Source organism: Lissotriton vulgaris, chromosome 3_1 (genome assembly GCF_964263255.1).
Source record: "Lissotriton vulgaris chromosome 3_1, aLisVul1.2, whole genome shotgun sequence".
Taxonomy (NCBI): domain Eukaryota; kingdom Metazoa; phylum Chordata; class Amphibia; order Caudata; family Salamandridae; genus Lissotriton; species Lissotriton vulgaris.
The window spans coordinates 1,157,825,345-1,157,841,984 of NC_141689.1; the positions used below are offsets into that span (position 1 = coordinate 1,157,825,345).

Sequence of the window (16,640 nt, forward strand, 5' to 3'; positions counted from 1 at the left end):
ATTTTAGGTAAATTTTTGAACTCCCTTAAACCTACAGCACCTAATCTATGTTTAAGCAAAGACACTTTCCTATCTTGAGAAGATTCTTCTTCAGCTAAAACTTCAACATAAGCTTCAAACATATCAAGCCATAAGTCCCATGCAATAGGAGGTTCACCAGACTCCGCTAAAAAAAATGGCGGTGGATGAATCGAAGACATTTCAATTATTATGTAAGTTAATACAGCTTAAAACTGGGAAAAGGAAAAAGAAAAGAAAAAAAAAATTCCTTTGTAAGTACTTTGCGCAAAAAGTTCACCAAAGTCCAAATTAATATGTAATTCTTCTTGTAAATACCTTGTACAAGAAGTTCACCAAAGTTAGTATTGAGTAAAATTGTTCATCAATGTTGCAATTGCAATTTTAAATATAGGTGTTAATACCATCAATGCAGAAATCAACTGGTATGGCTGGCGTTGAAATTGATATGCGTTCAAGAACAATAAAGTTAAAAACGCAGTAAATTATACCCATTCAAAGTTGAAATTGGCATCTAGATCGTAGCTTCGTTGACGTGTTGCTCGTTGCAGCGTTACTTCATTTCCGCGTTGCTTCGTTGACGCGTTGCTACGATGCTAAAATATATACAAAATGGCCGCACGCTATGCGTGATGCGTGAAGATGGTGTCACGTGATGATCATTCAGCGTGATGACAACAATCGGCTACGGAAAGTCAGAAGGTTCAGGATTGAACAATAACAATCCGCACGCGCAGAACGTTCACTCACGAGTCCAATTTGAAAGATGCAAGATAGCGTTGCCGAAGGTAAAATTTCTTAAGCATACCAGCTAGCGTTGCCGAAGGTAGAATTTCTTAAACATACCAGTTTGCTGCACACAAGTCGTTAGACAATCTCTTCATAGTAAAACAAAATTTAGTTGCAAGCAAAAAGTTGAACGATGATAATCCAAACAGAAAAAAAAAATTCACGAAAAATTAATATTCAATGTCGCTGCTGCTGCCAAGAATCCCGCTCGTCGCCATATATTGTAAGTAGGTAGACTCGTAGGCAGATATGGTTCTTCAAGTCTTCTTTATTAGCATGAGTAGAAGGCAATACAGCGACACGATCACAGGTACATCCTCCGCCTTCCCTTCCAGTAACCGACTCCCTCCTACTGCATTCTACCAAGCATACATTCCACGCACTCCACACGAGCACATACATACACGCGCACACACACATACACGCGCCACACACACGAGACACACACGCGCACAACACGATACACAAACCAATACCACACCCACCACTGCCAGGAGCACAGGGTCCAAGGCAAGCAGAAGGGTGTGGGTAGGGAGACCCACTTTATAAAAACGGGGATGGCTCGCTGGTGGGTGTCTGTTATAGCTGTAGCTATGAACCTCGCTCTCGTTGCAGAGCCTCAGTGTGTAAAAAAGTTCCATTTTATATAGGGCCAGTAACACTTCTGGGGAAGTTAAGTATTTATTTAACCACAACTTCAACTGCTTAATGTGTAATTGTGCTCATTTGGAGGCCCAATTTGAACAAATCAAGACTCGTCAGGTTCATATAGTGGGGGTGATGCTACACCTCTAAGAGTAGACACACTTTGAGTAGGCAGGTTACCCATTGGATGAAACAAGAATGTGGCCTAGTCCAGCCGCAGATCACCCTGCCTTTGTCCCCCACTGTGGAGAGACAGGTATGCTTTGAGCACTTGTGGGCAACTCTTCGCTAGCCTTGCAGCGCCATCAAACGTGGAGGATTGTAGGGCTGGTGGTCCTATTTCCAGGGGGCTGGTGATGTCAGAGCTCCACTTCAGATGCAGCAGGGTACAATGCCAGGCCTAGTTGAGGTCCTTTATCAAGAAGGGACCCCACAAAAGCAGTATTAAAGAGGTTCTTACATACCTGAAACACAGGTGCGATCGCTCTGCATGGCCCACACCAAGACGCAGTGAAGTCTATGACGATCAGCTTCGAGTGGGACTTTACGAGGATATCATAAAACTCCGCCTGGAAAAAAATTACAGATGCAGAAAATACACAATCCCTGGGAAGTTCCGAAAATGTCAGTTACCCTTCTAGGTCATCTGGCCAAGAGCCAGGGCTTTAAGTGGGATGAAAAAACTGGGGGGGTCTCTCAAAGGGGCGGGCCAGTGCAATTAGGGGCGTGGCTTTAAAACACTCACACGAAAAATCTGTGCTTAGCATAGTGTGCTGCCCGACTTGTTTTTTGCTGTTTCGGTCATGGCATCCAGATATGTGATACAACAAGTAACATCATACCTACAACAAGTAAGGACTATTTGCTTTGTCAATGGTGATTAGTTGCAGAAGATAAATAAGCTGCAACTATGGCGTGTATATAATAGTGAAAAAGCTTCCAATTTAAGCCCTGGTGACCCTACCACAATGTTGCTGCTCTTGCGTTTCAGAAAGAGAAGGGAAATCCAGAAAGAAAATGACTCTTTAAAGGATTTCCCTTCCTCCACAATGCTCATCTGGCATGACGTCATGCCGTAACTTCTCCACTTAGTGAGAAGTGAGCAGTGTGGGCAGCGCACATCGATGTGCAAGCTGTCTCGGTCTTTATCGGGCTTTGTTTTGCATCCTGTAATTTTTCCCGGACTGCAGTGACAGCAAACTGCCGTCACTGCAATCTGGGGGAAAAAACGGACCGCCTGTGCCAGGGCTCAAAACAGAGCCCGATAGAGACCCGTTTCGAGGCCCCCTGAAAAAAACTGCCGGTGCTCAGACCCCTTGAGACCCGGCCCACTTAAAGCCCTGCCAAGAGCCATGACAGATGCCGCCTCTTACCCTACAGAGGGCTCACTAGCCAAGGTTCATCGTTCGAGCTGCAACTAAGTGATGCCAGGAAATAACCTTGGATTGTTTTACATACGATTTTTAACCCGAGACAGATTGCACCCGCACTCTCTCTGTATCAATTTACACTATCTAGTTCGGATATAAACTAGGCCCTGGTGAAGTTCTCAATATTACGTAATCTTTTACGAATTCACCTAGGGCTAAATTATGGCTTTCCATCATGTGGCGCACTTACACCTGCAGCAAGCTTTGAGCACGAATAACCAGAAAATGATAAATTTCTCAGTATTACGTAAGGAGATTTATTTACGTTAACATAAAGCAGATGATCGTGATGGCAAACGTGTTTACTAAGGAGCAAGGCCAGACCAATTTAACACAAAGCGTCTAGCAGCAGAGGGGAGGTCAGAAAGAGAAACACTTCAAATTGGCCATTGACTGGCAAAATATCGGATGCAATTATCAGCCACACAGGACTATATAAAAAACGCATTAACTTCTAACTTGAACTGTTAATTACAATTATCAACGGCCGTACTCGATTAGACACCAGGTTGGATTATGTAGCCGGGGGTATTGATTTTTAACATTTTAAGTACTGGTACGGAAATTGAATGTTTCCATTGGCTAAAAAGCAATTGTGCCTAAAAGGCAATAGCTAGTTGCTTGCCTGGAGCAGCTGGGTCTAATAGAGATGGGCGAGCCAATATATTAACAGGGAGAGCCGAGCCAAGGGTCTGGCGCTGATCTCAGCACGAGCCGAGCCCTGAATATTTGATATGTAGAGCATGTAACAAGCACCACGTAAAATATGATACCGTCTTATCAAAATTCAAATAGTACATTTCGTCAACATGTGGAAGCTTTAAAATAAATAAGTCACATGACACTGCACCAGTAAGGATTTATTAAGAGTGATAGTTCTCTAGTGGTGCATGTTTAAATACTAATTGATTACAACACTAATACAGGTCACTCGTTATGTAAACCCTGTACTTAATTTACTTACTGGGCCCAGATTATACATCACATCAACCACAGTTTTATCAAATCATAAATAGCTCTTTGTACAACTGTTACTCTGAATCCACTTTTCAAAATGCGATAACGAAGACAGGATCAAAGCGGGGAAAGCCGTGATTTAGTCAGGTTTTCTGACATTACCTTGCAGAAACAAGCCAGTAAATGGGCATCCATCTGTCTCACGTTATATCTTTGCTTTAACCTCCGTGCTGGTTTTTGGAATTTCTGTTTAGCGAGAATTTAGCGTTCTTAACATGAACACCGGTTACATTAAGTCACATTCATTGCATAAACACAGGGGAGATTACGGCTTTGAAGGGAGTCACAGGATGTTGAGCCCACACTGAGGTTCGAACCGGGTCCCCCAGCTCCAGAGTCGGCAGCGCTGGCCCCAAGGCCACATCCTGGGTAGATAGAGGGAGGAAGTGAAGCCGAAGCCACATGAAAACTCGAGATTTCAACCATAGGTACCAGAGCCGGGCTTCAGCTTTCAGTGGCTTGCCAGTCGCAACCTCTACTAATTAATACCAAATTAGAGGAAAAGTGTTTCTCTGACCAGGACTCACTTCAGGGGAAAACCTGGCCGACTGAACAGTAACGTCCCTCTCGCTTTTCATGGATTGTTTTCTGTTTGTACAATCGGGAAACATCATTAACAACGAAGGCAGTACTACGCGTAACGTTTACAACGAGGCACTTACCACGTAAACGTCTTTCCAACGCGTAGCCGTGCCGAAGAAAACAGTGTCATAAGAGAGGAAGCGGAATAAACTTCCGCTTCCTGGCAGAGAAAACAAGTGCAATAGAAAATCTACTTGCGAAGAGTCCAGACAAATGCCGCGGAAACCGACAGCAAATACAAGAAGAGTACTATGCACGCGCTACCCGAGGGGCTTTTAAACCTGCGAGAGTGGGCGGAGCCGCGTCACGGTGCCTTCTGTGGGGGAAGGATTTAGTTTTGTCTTTAAAATAAAAATCAACACTACTTTTTTTCCACCGACCTAGACTTTGGAAATTGAAAAGATAAAACACCCCTTCGTTGTTGACAGGAAGGGCTCCAGAAGGGCACATGTGCTAGCAGATTGAGTGAAGAAAGTTGCTGCCTAGGTGAGAGTGTTTCCAGGCACCTTTTCCAACTGCATTCTGGTACTCGTTGTTTGTCTTTCACCATCATTAATCCAGGCCTTGAAGTCCGGTGGCTTCGGCCCCTCAGAACAGGACACACGCACTTTAAAATGACAGGGCACAATCACAGAATGAAGACAAGCCTTTGCAAGACAATAGGTCCCGCATTTGCGAGAGTTTGAGCTATTGTAAATCAGAAAGCCTTTTATTTATGTGTTTTGAAAACTTGCAAGCGGTACATAAACACCCACTTTATACTTATAGTCCTTCCCTACGAGATGCAAGGCTGGTGTAGGGTTTTGTGAGGGCGCTAGGCCCTCATTCTGTGGAGAGGTGAATGAGACACGGACACAGTGATAGGGGATAGGTAATGGGCCCAGAGCACGTGCGCTCGGCCCCTTTTATTGACCAGGGTCATGTGCTGTATGACGCCTGGTGGTGGGTGGGTGTTAGGTGTATTGTTACAGCAGGAACTCAGACACTAGACCGTGTCTTCCGACAGTACATCCCTCCCAACCTTAGTTAATAAAATTACACTAACTAAAGTCCAACCTGTGGGGAAGAAAATAGAGTTCACACAAAAACTCATAACTAAAATCACGACGACTCCCTCGTAGTCTTCTTTACCGCCGGTCACTTCAATTGCTGGCAATGGTGTCTTTTCCTGCCTTGGCAGACTTGCGGCTTGTAAGTGGGCTGTACAGTCTCTCTCGCTCCGTTTCACATCCTGTGAATGCGTAGAGGTATAAATAGCAGGTCTCGAGTGTGTTACTTTCCACAGGACCGTCTTGGTCAAGGTACTTGGTTCAAACTGGTGTTGGTTCCTGACAGGATCTTCGGCTGCAGGTTATCCCTCTCACGGATACACCTCTCTCGTGGGTGTCACCTCTCACTGGACGACCCGGAGGCCTTTCTGCCAGGCTTCCACTTGACCGGTGGACATGCCGCCTTGCCTCTTCAACATGTTAAAGGACGTCGCTACAGGTCCTCTACTCCGTGTCCAAGTTCCACCTGAAAGGGTGCTGTTGGCGCTGGTTCCGTCTTGTGCGACCTTCAATCATCCAGGATCTTCAGCGCAAGCTTCAACAGTCCGTCTCTCGTTGAGGACCCGCTGCCACCGGTGTCCCTGAGGCCTCTGCCCCTGGATTTCCATTGCCCTTGTGTCCGTTCCATCCCAGAGGTGGGTGTTGCCAACAGACCGGCTTGCTCGCTTCCGTCATTCCTGGATGACTGTCGGGTTCGCACGTGGATGCTTGCTTCCAGTGATGTTACGTGTGTCCTGGTCGTGCGTGTGGACTGTTGTGCACCTCTCACGTCCTCCTTGGTGTTTCCCCTTTTGAGTGTCGTAGTGTCTTGGTCCACACTCTTAGTTCTCTTCTATCCTCTTGTCTTCCTGTCGTCGTGCTGCTTAGACTTCTTCTCCTTCTCCTTTTGTCTTTGGTGTTGGCAGACGTGCCAACAAGACCTCTTCTCCTTTCTTCTTCTTTGGTGGCGTCGTGCTAGTCAGACCTCCTCTCCTTTTCGCAACACAGTCTGGTCACCTTGCTGTCTTCCTCTTCCTGGCCAGACTTCTCCAGGCAGCGTGCACTCTGCCTGCTTCTATCCGGTCTTGTCCTGGTTCACGGACACTGTCTCTTCCCATCTGTGACTGGACCGGGCGTTGCGATCTTCTCTCTCTCGTTAGACGTTATGTGTTGAATTGTGGTTGTTGAAGTTCGTTAGTCGCTGATCGTGGACTGTGTCTTGATGTTCGAACTTCTTGGACCTCTTGCCGGTTCACTCTGCCGAGGCTGGCAGGCTACCTTCTGTTCTCTTGTGGGATACTTGCTGCGCTGTGGTTTGTTGACCCTTGCTTCGGTCACCTCCTTTCGCGACCCCCGGTGGGTCGGCTTTTGGTGCGGCCATCTGGCTGGCCGGCTTCTTGGGTGCGTCACGTCGTGTGACCGTTTGAACTCATCGTGCGACCGTCTGAGGGGTCGGCTTTGTGGGGTGACCATCGGGGTGGTCTTCTGCGTGAGTCCTCACGCTTCGCTATCTTCAGTTTTGTCGCTGTTCGCTCCGTTCCGGTGCTTTAGCGTTGGCGCGCTTTTGTCCGCGCTCTTCTTGTGCTTGTTTGGGTGCGGAGGGTTACGTCATCGCTCCAAGCTTTTTCGTGTTCAGGTCACTCCCGTTACTTCACGGGGTGTGCTTGCTCTCGTCTGGGGACCTTGGAGCAGTGTCGGCGGTCGTCGCGCTTCCTCAGTGTCGCACTTGCTTGGTGGGGAGTCTTGGAACCGCTGTACCTTCATGTGGTGGTGTTCCTTTACACTTCTTCTGGCAGCAGTGACAACATGTGGCCACTAGGCGTCACCGTGCTTTCCGTTGGTGAGGCGTCAGTGCTTCTGGCGGACTGTGCTTCAGCTCCGTCGTCCTTCTGGCGCGTGGAGTTCCTTCACTCCTTGCTCTACCCTGCGCATCGCAGTGCTGTCCTGGTGGGGTTTACTTGCTGTGGTGTGGCGTTCCTGTGCCATCACTTGTCGGTGGCTTGGCGTCTCTCTGACTGTGTGGCGTCAGTGTGCCAGTCTTGCGCAGTAGTGTGTGTCCTGTGGTGCTGGCGTGACGCGTTCCTGCACCCTCACTTGCTGTTACAGTCTTGTGCTGTTGCTTGCTTTGGGTGTGTGCCTTACTGCATGCGCGCTCCGCAGTCTGTTGCCTCTTGACACCTCAGTCCTGTAGCTTGCAGCAGCCTAGAATTGTCTCTGTGCCTCCTCAATATTCTCCAGGTACTCTGCTCTGATCTGCTGCCCTGTACTGAATTGCTGAGTGCATCGTTGGGAGATGGCCACTAGGTGGCAGCACTGTCTCGCCTTTCACTGGCTCCCAGCAGTTTCCTCAGTTCCTGGAGGGGCACTCAGCCACAGGGATCACCGGGGGTCACTTGCGCACACCGGTGAGTGTCCCTTCCTTCTTTTCTATTCACCTTGGGGGGGCATGCATGTGGAGAGGTCAGTTTTGTCCTCAGGACGCCCGGCAGCTCTTCATACGCTGCGCGGGCGGAGGAGGGTCGGCGCTGCCGGGGGCGGGCTCCTTCCAGGGCTTACAGAGGCGGCTGGACGCCTTTGCCGCTAGTCACGGGCGCCTGTGAGCGGGGGAGGGGTTTGCCTCGCTGCCTTCTCTCCCCTATCTCTCTCCCCCGCTACAGCAGCTTCTCCCAGTTGGGGTGGGGGGGTTGCTTCTGTTCGCGGTGGCCTGATCAGCTACGGGCCGCTGGCTGTGTCCTTGTCCCTGTACCCTCCCGTGGCAGCTTCCTTGTACATTCGCTGCGCGGGTGGGCGAAATGTGAGTGCCGTTGCTGGAGCGTGCTCAGCTGTGAGGGAGTTGGGCGTTGCGGCTTCCGTTGACTCCGGCCGCTGTGATCGGCCGCACGCTAGCTTCTTTCCCGGTGTCTTCTCCCCATCCCAGCAGCTTTACTCGCTCACACGCTTCGCGGGGTGGGTGTCCGGGCCGCAGATGCGGGGTGAGCTCCTGCTTGGGCCGTCTCGTGCGCTGGCTCACCTTCTGGCCGGCTGGCCTCGCGGGTCGGCTCCGCTTGTCCTCCACTTGTGCCCTGCAGCTCTTCACACTCTGCAGGCCATTACACCCTACCGCCTCAGCAGCCTCTGTCACAAGCTGCGCTGCGGGGCAGGGATCGTTGCTGGCTGGTCGCGGGTGGACTCCACTGGCCGTGCTTCTCGGGGTCGCTTCTCAACTGCCGGCGGACCTCTTCAACCACGCGGGTGGGCACCGCGTGGTTCCTTCATTTTTCCTTCAGGGCGCTCAGTCATCACCACCACTTATTTGTTCAGGGGCGGTCGCGGTCGACGCGTTTGCGCTTCCCTCGAATCGCTTTGCCTTGGGGCACCCCTTTATGCTCGGCGGCTCTCTTCTGCCACACGGGTAGGCTCCGCAGTGGTCTCCTCACGTTGGGGCAGTCAGTCACGGCCCGGTTTTGGCCACTGCGGTTGGGCTCCGCGCGGCCCTCTCTTTACCCCACGCAGGGGGGGGCAGCTCACGATGTGCTCACGAGGTGCGGGGTCGGCTCCTGGTCACCTCCTCGGTCGTGTCGGCCCGGGGCTTGGCTCGCGCCCCGCGTGCCTCTCAGCGCGTCACGCCGTGTTGCAGGGGGTGCCCCTCCAGGCGGGCAGCTCTCTTCCCCCTTTTCATTAAATTTGGGTAGTGGTACGCATGGGCGCACATACCGACCTCGTCGCCATTGTCGGGTTTTGTGAGGGCGCTAGGCCCTCATTCTGTGGAGAGGTGAATGAGACACGGACACAGTGATAGGGGATAGGTAATGGGCCCAGAGCACGTGCGCTGGGCCCCTTTTATTGACCAGGGTCATGTGCTCTATGACGCCTGGTGGTGGGTGGGTGTTAGGTGTATTGTTACAGCAGGAACTCAGACACTAGACCGTGTCTTTCGACAGTACATCTGGCAGTAACTATGACTCTTTTGCTGTCAGCCTTGCTTCTTCTAAGCAAGGATTAGAAGTACAAAGTGCGTATTTACGCACTGCTTGCAGGTTTTTAAAAACACAAATAAAAAAGCCATTGTCATTTACATTGCCAATAGCTCAAACTCTTGCAAATGTGAGACCTATTGCAATCCAAATGCTTTTTGTTAGTGTACACACACATAGTACCCAACTGTGTCGAATAGTGATGTGTATTTGTCTACATGCTGTAGTCCTAACTATTTGTTTAATATGCCTGGGTCCCCTTTTAGACCTCCAACATACTAGGGCCTTATAAATATGTTAGATGTTTTTGGGCACTATTGTCTTTTTGCACATTTAAATACACCTCTTCTTAGTATAATTCACGAGTGCCACCCCAATGAGTTAGAATGAATGGTTTATATGATTGATAGTTTTTATACTTGAATGAATGTGGATGTGTCCACCCTAAACCTAGGTCTAAAAAATGACTTTGTGCTTCCCTATCCTAGGGAAGTCTGATCTATGAGGAGTGATCCTCTTGATTAACAGAACCGTGACTGAACCACAAGTTTAAATTAAATGATAAATCGGAAAATAAAAGCAAAATGTTGATTATCTATGTGCATTGTATCAAATGTATTATCCATAAGATATTGAGAACTGTTTTTTTATTCACAGCCTATGTGTTTCCTTCCCTGACTATACACTCCTGCCCTGAAGAAGGTGCTGCCTAATAGGGCCAACACCGAAACGCGCGTCAGCGCTACATAATGGACGGCAACTTCTGGGTCCCCATAAAAATCTTTTCCCACTAGTTTAATCCGCTCCGTCCACCCTTAACCTTTGCAACTATTTTACATCTGTTGTTGCAGGCACGGTTGTACTTGTTTGTGAGTGAATTTGAATGAATGAGGAAGTGAATGAGTATTTTGAGTGATGATGTATATATATAAAAAAATGTTTTTCTTTTGGAGTGCTTGGGAATGTGAGGAACGTTTTTGTGTACTGTATCTAATTTCCCTTTATCTTGAATGAAATGTGTCCTTCTCCTAGATGTAATCATTTTTATATGAACTATGTATCAACAGTATTTCTAATTAAAAATCATCGCACTGTGAAAAGACAAATCATCTTTTAAGAAAAAAATAAAAATATCATGTACTAAAAAAAGAGGAATGGTGAAGTCTATGGCTCTGGTTTTCATGTTCACCCCATTTGTTTACTGATTGGATCCTGTAATAGGACCCCTTATATCTGTGTGGCAGGGTTAATCTTGTTCTATTTTATATGCGTAGTCCTAACTATAATCTGAGCACCTATCTTGCACATTTCTTTTTCCATCATTCTGCTTGGCATTGTATCCTAAAACAAAAAAACCTTCGTGCTGGTTTTCGGAATTTCTATTTAGCGAAAATTTAGAGTTCTTCAGGTCGCTCACAAATGACATTGAATCTCACATCAGATCACAACAATTACAACACTCTGTCAGAATGTGTGTTTTTGTGCCCCACATAGACTTTTGAAGATCTGTATAAATGCTACAACACAATATTAATTGAATTACAGCTTACGATGATTCAATCCAGGGCCCGTCCTAGGATATGTGGGGCCTCGGGCAGAATAGGAACTTGTGAGACCCCTATAATTTGCATAAGATTTAACCTCACAGGAAATGACATCATAGGAAGTAATATCAATTGACCATTATTTATATGGCATTGATAAAGCTGCTTTGCAAGAAGCTGGTTACCTAGTTTGGCTATCAGTAAAATGGTTAAAATAGTATTAATAATCCTAATTAAATATGTGCATGGATATTAAATCTCTATTAAGTAGAAATACATTAAACAAATTAAACTCGCGTATTGTTCTACTGAATGGGTTGAATGAAAATGATATGCTAATCAGGCATTCTGCCACTTAGAGATGTCCAAAGGAGAGGTGTAGACTTTACTAATGTGGAGAAAGGACAGTTTTAAAGTTTTTCCAAATGATTGGAGTTACACCATAGGTCAAGAGGGCGATAGTTCCATTCACGCAGAAAGGAGAAGAATCTGCCTCCAATCAGGGCCATCTAAATTTTAGGATGGCACAGGAGTTTGGTTGGCGTAGAGTTTGGGGTTCTGGAATGAACTTAAGGAGTGCTGTAGAAAGAGAGTACCTTTACAACGACAAATGGATACCGCCATGCAGATAGAGGGTTTCGGACCAAAAACCCAGCAGACAGCAGAAAGACGAGAAAAAATGGCACAGCAATTGAGCCATCTCAGATGAGAAGCCTAGCACAATTCTGAATGATTTGAAGGGTACTGAACGCAAAAAGGCAGAAAGCCCCCCAAAAAAGGGCATTTGCATGATCTAGTGAGAAGATTATTGACAGTACAACAGCCTCACGGCTGTGAGAGGGCAGAAAAGGGATGATTTTCTGTTGCTTATGGACGTAGTAAAGGCAAGAGGATGAAGCATAGTTAATGTGTTTTGAAAAAAGAGAAGATGCTGGAAAATGAATCCAAGATTTTTTTGGTGACTCCGCTGATGGGGGCGATTGACCCACTTCCACCAGCACCAAAGAGAACACCCTATGGTATAAGAACCTTTAAAAAGAGTACCCTTGATTTGTCACTATAGGGTTTTAATTAATTTTTCTTTATTCAGAAATCAACTGCTAGCATGCATGTACAAACATATTCTTTGGCAGAGACCTGATTGCCACTGATAAAATTCATTTTAGGGTATATGCACAATATATCAGCAAGATACCAAGGGACTGTATGAGTGAGGCTAACTGGGTATGATAAAGATTAAACAGCAGAGACCCAATAAAATCTACAAGTCAGAGGGTTAGTATGTAACAGAAATAGGTGGCGCATAGGTTTTTTCCAGAGAGGATAGAGCTAAGCCACATCAGGTGAATATCGTCAATTCTAGGTCGTACTATTTATAGCACTGGCTGGGAACCAGTATCAAAAGTGGCACTAAAGTTTAGCAATATTACGGCTCCTCTAACGCCATGATCAAGAGTCAGCCACAAATCATCTGACACAGCATAAAACGCTACTTCAAACCCCTAGAGTTGTCAGAAGCCAACTGGCACGATGTCAATTAGAAAATTTCTTTTTATGAAAGAAATTTGGAAGTTGAATTCTTTTTTCTAGGATGTTCAAGAAAGGTGCAACAACGTATGCCCGAAGATGCTGATAAAGTTTGAGCCAGCAGAAGATTTTTAGAGCATTTTTGCCCCCCCTTCAGACTCTTACTTTTTTGCTTCAGGTTTCTCTTGCTGGTTCTGCCTATCTAACTTCCACTCTCCCATCCTTTGTCCCTTCGCCCAACCTCTTACCATCTTTGGGTGGTTCTGCTCTCTTCTATCCTCCTCTCACCATTACTTCTTTTTCCACTCGGTTTATATTCCCTTGCTGGTTCTGTCTCTCTCATATCCACATGTCTTATCCATTTGCTCCCCTTCATCTCTCTCCCAGCCTCATAACTTCTTTCCTTGCTTTACTTCATTTACAGCCATCTCTCCCCTGCTATCCTCTCAGATCATCTTATCTTTTCTTGTTGATTCTGGCCCTCCTAAAGCCACCTCCCCCTCAATGCTCTACTCTTTTTCTCATCTTTCTCTCAGACTCTTACCTTACCTTGTGTATTCTGTTCCTCTTTTACCCATCTCTCCTATGCCCCCAGGATTGTCCTGTTTTCTACTGATTTTGTCTCTTATAGCCACAGAAGAGCTACTGGAAGAATATAAGCGCCCCTCGATAGCGACACTAGCATCCTGTTGGACTTGGCCCTTTTGGCAGGTTTACCCCAAAACTTTTGCATTCTCCTAGCCTTTTTCTGTGACCTGGTGTTGGTGATTTTAGGCCTCTGAGCCCTTTAGCACTGTGGTCCAGTGTAAAGTGTGTGCGCTCCCTGTGTATGTGTGGTGAGATGGGCCTGCCCTCCCATAGGAAGGAATAGGGGATAAGTGTGTCCATGGTAATCCCTTGTATGAGGGAGTGCAGGGTCGAGTTTAGTATGTATGAATTCATGAGGATAAATGCTACGCAATGGTGTGCACAGATTGTTGGTGACTGGTGGAGTAATGACACTTTTAAAAGTTGGCATTTCTGTACATCCATACCTAAATCAGCACACACATTAGTAATAAAAATGGGAGAGAAACCCCTAACCTTGTGTAGGGACATTGATGCAGCCTCCCAATATAAGCATAGCAGCTATATTATAGACCACCTTTCTAGCTTAATGCAACCGTACTTTGATTTTAATTTGTGGCCTCAGGACAAGACCACGTTTCTGAGATTCAGGTTTTTTGATCTCTCTTTTAAGGCTTTTGATGGTTCATGGAAACTAAAAGGCTGCACTGACAGCTCATGTAGGATATTCAAGTTAATCAAAGAGTCCATTGCACATAATGTGCCTATACCCAGCCCTACTAGACATGCCAAAAAGATTTGAAGCCAAAGTTTAATGCTGAGGGCATAAGAACACTACCCAAAGTTGTATTATTGTGCTTTAAAGGTGATTCTTTAAAAGTGGTGGGTAACCTTGTAAAGTTTGTGAGGCAGACGGTTAAGCTCTGGAAGAAAAATACTTAACTTTGTGTTTATTGTTGTTTTTTTTTAAATGCATCGATTTTTAATTGTGCTTTTGAATCAGTATTTAGTGGTGTCTTTTATGTAACATAATTATGATTATATTTTTATGTAAACGTTAAACAATAAAGTATTCTCTCTCCTCAATGCTGTACACTCACTTCATCTCTCTGCCTGACTCTTAGATTACCCATTGATTCTGGCCTTCTTAAATGCACATTTCTCTAGTCCCTTTCTCTCCCCCTTTACTTACATTCTCTGCTGGTTCTGCCTCTCTGACCATCTCTCATCCATGTTCTACCCTTCATCTTTCACTTCAGCCTTGTACCTTTTTTTGCTCATCAGTCCACTTTAAATTCACCTATCCCCTTTAAATCCACCTCTCCCTTTCACCTCTGGCTTCTTACCTTGTCTCACTGTTTCTGAATCTCTACCATCCATTCCCCTCTTCCATGCTCTACACTTCACCTCACCTCACCTTTCCCCAACTCTGATGTTTCTCTGTGATTCTGCTCCTCTTCCATTCCCCTCTCTCCACCCTGTTGCACTCTTCATCTCTCCCCAGCCTCTAATTGTTTCTCACTTGTTCTGCCCCTGTAACAGCTACTTCTCCCCTGCGTCCCTACCTAGCTTCTTACCTGATCCTGCCCTCTTACATCCACCTCTCACCCTTCCCTCTACCTGCCACTAAAGTTCTCCTGAAGATTCTGCTTTTTTTATATCTGTTGCACCCATGCATGCACTCTCTTGCACCTTTTACTTTTCTCCCCAGCCTCAACTTTTTTGTTGCTGGTTCTGCACTCTTTGGATCCACCTCTTCCCTCCATGTTCTTACTCTTCATGTTTCATCTCTCTCTCTTCCGCCTCTACCCTCCTCTTGCTGGTTTTGACCCTATGACATTTACCTCTCCTCTCCATGTGCTGATCGTTGCCACTTTTCTCCAGAGTCTCCTATCTTATTTTGCTTTTTCTGCTTTACATTCACCTCTACCCTTCCACCGTCCCACTCTCAACAGTCTTTTTACCAGTGGCGGCTGGTGCCTGAGGGCACTAGTGCACCGCTGCAAAGTATCAACAGGCGTACAAAGAAGCTACTTTCAAAGCTTTGTAAGACAAAAGGTATAAACATCCAAACTAACAGCCAGTTTGCATTTTTACTTTCCTCAGTGCTTAGCTCCTTCCGCACCCTTCACACATTCACAAGCCAAAGAGAAAAAGTGCATGCTCTCTGAAAAGCACACCTGCAAAATAGAGGAGCATGCTTTGGTGGTGATGCATTTGTAGCCATGTCACCCCAAGTCCTATTAGAAGCCATGATAGAGTGGGGCTGTAGAAGGGTCAGCCCCATATCAAATCCAGTCTTCTGATAGGGCTGTCAGAAAACTCATGTGCAGAGACACAGACTCCAGTACTGAGTGTAAAAGAAGGGAAGAGCTGGTATCTAGAAAACCATATCAGTTCTCTTTCGGTAAGTTGGACTGTCCGCTGCCTTGTTTTCACCACTAGCCAGGTTTCTGTTTCCACACTAAAGCCTCGGCATGCTGTACAGGTGGTCATACATTGTAGCAGCTTTCTTAGCCTGCGATCAGCACTATGTGAAAAATCTTTGAGCCTGCAATCACCTATGATCATACAGTGTCACATTCCTGAGAAGACTTTCACAGCATGTTGGCTTTTTGAGTGTCCAATAACTTAGCTTTACTGCACCTGTAAATAAAGATGTATTCTCTAAGTAGCAACCATGATTGTACATTGAGTTTATTTAAAAAGCTAGAACAATGGATCAATGTGGTGTGTTGGGACTTTCTCCCATGTACCTTCTGTGTTGCATTATTTCCTATTTCCGAAATTGACTCCTTCCCTGCGGTGCGAATTTAGCCGCGGTGCAGGGACTGAATTAGGGGGCGTAACCCCTTGTGTGCTCAGGACGGCCCGCCCATCCTATGTCACGCTGGGCCTGTGCGCAGGATGGCCAGGGGCCATCCAAACTCTGCCCACTAATTAATTCTCCAGAGCAGGCGCGTAATCCACACCTTGCTGGGGAATCAGTGGCGTTCGGACAGCCCCAGGACGTAAGTGGTTAAACATAAATTTATATATTGTGCAAAACAGTGCGAGCCCTCGATGTAAATCCGACATATAAAAATTTGATTGAACTATTTTAAAATGAAAATGTCTCCCCTTGAGTAGGAACACATTTCAAAGGGTAGGAAGACTTCAAGTGCAAAGAAAAGTAAATGGAACAATAACTTTTTTATTTAGCACTTAATATCACACATTTAACAGTACTAAGCTCTGCAAATATGTTTTATTGATTGCCAACTAAAACTTATGACTTATTGACCATTGCAATTTAAATTTAAATACGTTCAATTCCCTAAATAAACCTGCATTCTGAAGTAAGTTGAAATGTTAAATTCCTGGATGATTCCCATGTCTAATGTAGACAATATACTTTGAGTCCAGATGGAGATAACTTTTAGTATCCTCTTTGGTCCCAAGTATGGCAGAAATAGTTGCACAAAGAATTTTCACCCGATTTAGCAGTAATGTTTACATTAGGACCCACATGCAAATGGCACTTGCTCCTGTTTTGTCCTG

General features: G+C 46.1%; 1 protein-coding gene across 1 annotated transcript in view; it reads right to left on the bottom strand.

Moving 5' to 3' along the window:
- The window catches only part of LOC147727612 (thioredoxin-like), a 37,159-nt gene that overhangs the window by 11,149 nt on the left and 9,370 nt on the right, over positions 1-16,640 (bottom strand). Inside the window, exon 2 of the mRNA XM_086963655.1 lies at positions 1,917-2,021. Within this exon, the coding sequence (XP_086819781.1) occupies positions 1,917-2,021 (105 nt within the window). The remainder of the gene's footprint in view (positions 1-1,916; positions 2,022-16,640) is intronic.